This window comes from Cyphomyrmex costatus, unplaced genomic scaffold, assembly GCF_001594065.2.
Source record: "Cyphomyrmex costatus isolate MS0001 unplaced genomic scaffold, Ccosl1.0 scaffold61, whole genome shotgun sequence".
NCBI classification, from domain to species: Eukaryota; Metazoa; Arthropoda; class Insecta; order Hymenoptera; family Formicidae; genus Cyphomyrmex; species Cyphomyrmex costatus.
The window spans coordinates 373314-380040 of NW_017280167.1; the positions used below are offsets into that span (position 1 = coordinate 373314).

General features: G+C 36.3%; 2 protein-coding genes across 4 annotated transcripts in view; both read left to right on the plus strand.

The window, feature by feature from the left end:
• Window positions 1–778: 778 nt before the first annotated feature.
• Window positions 779–3084, plus strand: LOC108779660 (uncharacterized). The gene is made up of 4 exons (XM_018547119.1): window positions 779–1239; window positions 1340–1453; window positions 2645–2801; window positions 2897–3084. Exons 1-4 carry the CDS (start codon window positions 907–909, stop codon window positions 3082–3084), a joined length of 792 nt encoding a protein of 263 aa, XP_018402621.1. The 5' UTR covers window positions 779–906.
• A 2183-nt stretch (window positions 3085–5267) lies between these two features.
• The window catches only part of Cnot4 (CCR4-NOT transcription complex subunit 4), a 10388-nt gene continuing 8928 nt past the window's right edge, over window positions 5268–6727 (plus strand). For 2 of the 3 annotated variants that reach the window (XM_018547244.1, XM_018547248.1), the window contains exon 1: window positions 5268–5299. The gene's annotated coding sequence lies outside the window, so the exon portion shown is untranslated. Of the gene's footprint in view, window positions 5300–5350; window positions 5491–6727 lie in introns of those variants that run through there. The other variant, XM_018547246.1, reaches the window with a different exon arrangement.

Below are 6727 nucleotides of genomic sequence, written 5' to 3' on the forward strand. Positions count from 1 at the left end.
AAGGGTATGCTCACGCGCATGCGACCAATTAAAATTGTCAAAGTGTGACGTCACACAAACAAGCGGTAAATTTAAAACTGCTGTTTCCAAACAACTTATGTTAGCAGCATTTTCGTCAGATATTTTATTTTATTTTGATTTAAAGTTTACAGGAAAAATACGTTTTTAAATAATTTAAGAACTAATGAATATCTTGTAACAAAATGTAACCATAAGTAAACATTACAAACTCAACAAAGATAGAAGAATTTATTATGAAACAAATATATAAAAATGTTAATACCTTTTCCTTCAGAGATATATATATTGTATTTCTTTAGTTGTATTTCTTTAGTTGTATTTCTTTAGCAAAATTATATACAGTTGATTTCGTTACATTTGTACATTTACAAGAAATACAAAATCTTACCTTTTTTAATATTAACGTTTTGATTTCCACATGCAGCAAGCCATTTAGATGCAATCGTTAAATCTTTCGGAAACGAAAAATATTTTATGCTGTTTCCGTTAAGCAATTTTGTTTTGCGATAATAATTGCCACAACCTTTTATACAACAGGACATTGTGTACGTATCGTATGTATCACCGAACATTAACCATGTCAAGTATCAGGAGCCACCATGTTCTCGTTTGGGCGATCTGATTGGCCCCGAGAGTGACGTCACGCTTTGACTGCGCAGTGGGTGTCCACGGCGTGAGCATACCCTTATTCTTATACCATGGGTCGTTATGTCCTCTCTCAGGTTTCTCTCTGCCAATACGCTTTGTGCGGCCGCTTACCGCGCGTAATGAATCATAACCTACCAAACGTGTTCTGTCCTCGTGCTGCATTGTGCCGTATTGTTATGCTTGTTGGTGAGATCGTTTTGTCAGCTAGTTTACATAATTTAGGACAATTTGAAAAAAATGCCGGACTCCGGTAACGAAGACTCAATAACGGAACTGAACACTCAATTAAACAAGTCGATGGTACTGATGGCGAACGTCGTGGATACTCCACCTGTAAATCACAAGCGTAAATCTATCACGATAAACACAAAAGAGCAGTCACCTAAAGTATCTAGCAAACCTGTTAAATCGCGCAAAAGCATTCTAAAAACAACTACTAACAAATCGTTCGACGAAAACGCAGCAGCTGACGAGATCGTGCAGACTTCAAACGACGACGATAAAAGATTGAACGAGATGACACTTAATGGATTGCCATCATCCACTACAATTTCGTCCAGACCACGCACTGTAAATGGATCATACATTTATTCCATTTAAATTTTAATTATTTTTATTATAATTTTTTAATTGTGTGTGAATTTTGTGCAATTGTCTATTTATCTTTCAGCTCAAAGAAATAGTTCAAAAGGAGACATTGGAAGAGGAAAATGTATCTTCCACATTTAATTTGGAAGATGTATCAGATAGTGAAGAAATCTGGATAATGGATGTTCCTAGATTAGTAAGTCCAAACAATGAAAGAGATAATTGATAGTTTTATCTCATAGACCAATATTTATAGTCAGTTCTTATTAATAAAAAATAAAGATGATGTGTACAATATAAATAAAGGCTATAGGGATCAGTACTGGTTGTACATTAGCGATATTTAATATAAATTTAGTAAAAAAAAAAATCTTGTGAATGTTTCAACTCTAATTTGAGTCATCTTTAGCAAAACAATTTGATCCAGTTAACGCAACAAGCCAAGATATTGTATCACAAAATAATATCTTCAACATGTGTTATGTGGCTAATTATGAGGTGAGACCCATACTCAGTTACAAAACAAAGTAGTGATAAAGAACTCAGGACTTGCATGTCCACACCATCAATACCATAAAAGTACATAGTAAATATTTAGAATCAGTTCTTATATTGAAGATCATCTTAAAGTTCAATCTTAAGATGTCACGAACCAATCAAATTATTTTGTACTAATGTCTTAAGATTAAGATATTACTTAAAATATTCTTGTAATAAGAACTGACTATAAAAACCATCCATAATCAAGATTGTCTTAATAAAAGTAATTTTAATATTTTAACTTATACTAAAGATACAATAAGTCTTTAACCTTTTTTGTTCTAAGATTTAAATTATAACTTTTCTGGCAAAAAATGTTTCCAAGGTTATCTGAAGTCTTAAAACTCTCTAATGGTGCAATACTTGTGAGTTTTTCACAGGTATTTTTACTTGTAATTATTTCACCTTTTTGTCATCAAATATTAAACAAGAATGAGCATGCAAATTTTATGTGGAAAACATCTTAAGAGTCTTTATTCAGACAAATTTGTATAATCACATAAATGTATATGTAAAGAAAATTATTTAATTACATTTTATGTGTATTCTTATAATAGAATGAGATTGGATAATTTCCTTTATGCATATGTTTTTGCAACTATCAATAGACTATAAATTTTAAGCAAACTGATTAGATAGCAAATTAAGATGAATTCAAAGCTTAAACCTAAAAGCTGATTGTATCTGTTATAAATCAGAACTAAAAATCAACCCAATCAATAAAATGATTGTGTAATATCTCAAAATTGTATTTAAGGCAATCTTGAATATAAGATTGAACTGGCAAACTGAATACTAACCTATGATTGTTTTTAATGTATTGAGAATATAATCTTGTGTTATGTAGATAGACCCACAAGAACTTCATGGTCAGACAATAGTTTTCGAGGACAAGTCAAAGTTTAGAATTAAAGACGAAAGATATTGTATAATCACTCATAATACAAGTCACAATGTCACGTGTGTTTTTAATTCCAAGAAGGATGTTCCACAGTACAAAACTGGTAAAAAGTTTTTTTATTAGAAAATCAGAAGAGAAGTTTTGCATGTTTCCTTGTTGTATTGTTTTCTTTTATATTAATGCTGATATTTCCTTTAGTAAATATCAAGCCAGCTGGTTTCTTGTCAGTGAGAAGAAAACTATCTGGAGCACCAGAAGTAAAACCGATATCTACAGAGAGCTCTGTACAATTTCCTGATAATTTGAAACTAAGACATCCATTGTTAGGTGTCATTCCCAAACGTGAGAGGAGTTCAAAAAAACGTAACTCAGGCAAAACAAGCTAGGAATTATAAATATAATTTGAATATAGTTTTAATTTGATCCAATTCAAGTGATTTCGTAAAAAAGAAATAATTTGGTACAGAACATTTTTTTAAATAATGTGTAAAAATGTTTACTTGTAAAATACTTTGCAAATAATGATTATGAGAGTATACAATTTTTTGAAGTCCAATATTTAACAAATATGAATGATAAGAATAATATTTTATATATTGTAGTATTGTATAAAAATATAGTATATATAGTACATATATATAAAAATGTAAGTTTATTTTATATTGTTAGAATTGTTAAAAAAGTATTATCTCTGTATGAAATCCCTGCAAAAAGTTCAAAATTACAAATATATTAATTTATACTTCCTGTTATATATTAGTATATAAGTGAAATATATATTGATGTAGTAAAAAGAAATCCATTATTTTTGCATGAAATCTATTGGAAAAATAATGGATTTCTTTTTACTACACCAATATATATTTCACTTATATAGAAATAAATATTGAAACTATATCCATACAAAACGGTTTATGTGAATAATATTATTTTCTTATTTATCAACACATTTTTATGGTTTATTATATATGTTTATATGTATATATATATATATTGTATATTTGCTATTATTTTTTATTATCATACTTTAACTTAGAAAATAATAGAAAATACCATAAATACACTATAAAAATGGTTTAAATAAAAATATTTATATTATTCATATAAACTTTTTATATATACAGAATGTCCTAATTTTTTGGCTACTTGTAATTCGCTCTACCTTTCCACAAGTGGTATGTCAAAAAATTTGGAACATCTAGTAAAGTTTTAGTATTTATTTTTATATTTATGTATAAGTTATAACATCATTTATTCTTAAATTACAAAGAAAGATTATACGGATAATATAGCTCAATTAGCATTATTTTTGCAACAACACTAACAATAGAACTAATTTTCAAGCTGCAACTATTATTTCGAACGATGAAAGTCACCATATAAAAATTGTAACTTGTCCATTAGCTGCATCAATTTGGCATTAGGCCGGAATCAGACTACTCATTAAAGATTGATATTGAAGATTGAAAGATGGCCAATCAAAATAATAGGAGCTAAAATTCCTCTATCCTCATTGGTCAAATTTCAATCTCAATCTTCAATGCGTAATCTGATTAGCTGCGAGATACGAGAATGAGAATCTAATGCCGGTTCTACATTAGTTGCAAGCCGATCGCAAGTTTGTTGCGACAGCCAATCTGAAGCCTATAAAAAATGCGTATTCCGGTGTATTCGATTTCTGATAAGTTGAAACTTATCGCTATCGCTATTTCTTCGCATTGTGTTTAGGGCTTCATGCGTTATGCAAAAGTGTATGTTTCTCGCCTAAAAGCAAAAAGGTGCCATTACATAGGCATCGCCGAGCGTCGAGTATTGTAAGATTGCTATTCGCTAAAAACACGTCACGTGTTCAAAATTGACGAATAGAAAGCCCACAACGTTCCTATGTAAAAAGATATCTAAAGCCCGTGTCACACTACGGACTGTGGACGCGGATCGGATTGAGATTGCGGATCGCTTATCGATATTCAGCCAATCAAAATAAAGCAGCATTATCTTGATTGGCTGAATTCCGATGCCCGATCCGCAATCTCAATCCGATTAGAGGCCTAGAAAACAGAGATGCGACATTGCGTCGGTTGGGTTAGGTAACCACCGCCATTTTAATTCAATATAAGTGCTCTTGACCAATAAGCTGATGACAGTTGATGCAAAAGGTAGAGAGATTAGATTAGGTTAGGTTAAGTCCGATATTAAATATTCACACAAATAAGAATACTTACACCATAATAATAGTTTTTTATTGCACTTTGACACTGTATTGTCTAAATTTTTCTCTCTATATATATGTACATACGTTATAAAACTATATCTATTAGATGCAATAGTGAATTAAAATGGCTCTCTGATCACGTGATTTAGACAGCCAATCAAGCCATACCCTTCAATGACGCATCTCTGTTTTCTAGGTCTCTAAATCCGATCCGTGTCCACAATCCGTAGTGTGACACGGGCTTAAAGGCCGCGGCGGCGCGCAGGATATCCGGCTTGTGCGCAATCGCGGCCGAGCACCAACCGCGAATCCCGGGGCCAGAGTGGAACACTAGAGAAAAATTTCCCAGTAGAGAGAGAGATTTGTTCGCGGAAAAGTCGTGAGTTGATGTAAGTAAATAAAGGACCGTACGAGAGATACAGTTGTCGCCGACGAGCGTTTACAGACCAGGGAAGATCGTCAACGTGCGAAAGACTCGATCAAAATTCGACACGGAAATGTCCGCAGCGAATCGACGCGTTTCGTTTTGTCAAGCCTACTTTGGCCTGGCCTCGCGATTAAGGTTAAAGTGAATCAGGGGGTATGTGCTCGTGGCTTTTCAGGCCACCCCTCTGGCGGATGGATCGTGGAATCTCGCGTGACGTTCGCGATACTACGATCAACGCCATCCTCGTCGTCGTCATCGCCGTCGCTCGTGCGTCTCTGATGCGCGCGATCGCTCGTGACGCTCATTGCGTTTACATAAATGGGAAGCTCGGGGCGCGTCGCGGGTAGGTCGATCTCGCAATCGCGATCGTCTCCCGCAGGAGCTTCGTGCCTCAGTTAGGAAAAAAGATGTGTCGAGAGAAAAAGAGAGAAAGAGAAACACGCTGGGAGAAAACCGTACAAATGAGAGAAACGGCGAAGATCGGGATCGATGAAGGAAAGAATTGAGATCGATGATCGAGATGAGGAATCTTCCTTTCTCGACGATGTGACTCGATAGGAACATAATGATAGTCTGTCTCTCTCCCTCTCTCGTCCGCCTCGTCGACACCGTTTGTCCTCCCATCCATCTATTCATCCATCCATCCATCCCTCCCTCCCTCCCTCCCTGTGACCCTTCTTGCGTACCTTCCGACTGCCCCCTCTCTCTGTCCCGCTTGAAAATGTTTCTTTCTCTCGCCCACTCGAGGCGATTTTCCCCCCTCGGGACTTGGACTGTCGCGAAACGTAGATCGTCCTTGCGTATCTCGTGGCCTAGGAGGCGAACAAGAGAGATGGAATTTACGTGTCATGCCCCACCACGCCAGCCACTAACCGTGGATAGGATTTTCGCGTGGGTCTCTCTGTTATTATGGCGTAGCCAGTGAACCCTCTCTCGCTCGCACCCGCTTTGCCCTCCGCCGGACCTCTCTCTCGCGGACGCCAACCAACAGCTGTTTCGCCCGATCGTCGCCCTCTGGATACGGTTCGCGTTTTCGTCGCGCGACGAGAGGAGAGCGCGAGAAACGAGGGAGACTGAGGGAGGACGCGTGAGAAACGTACAAAGTCGCGCATAATATAGAGAGTGAGAGTCTAAAAAATAAAAAAAAAAAAGAGTAGAAAAAACGGTGCACAGGACTTTTTTCCCCGAACCTCCTCCACCCCCCTCCCCCCTCTCCCTCCTCTTCCACTCCAGTCGTGGACGACCTCAACGTCATGGTGTGAGACGTCGTCGACCCTCATACGTATAGGGCGTCGTGCGATCCCTCGTGCGTAATCGCGCGAGAATTCCGGTATGCACGTCTCCTTTGTTCACTGCACCTCTCTCGCCATTCGTTCCCCCTCCCCTCCCC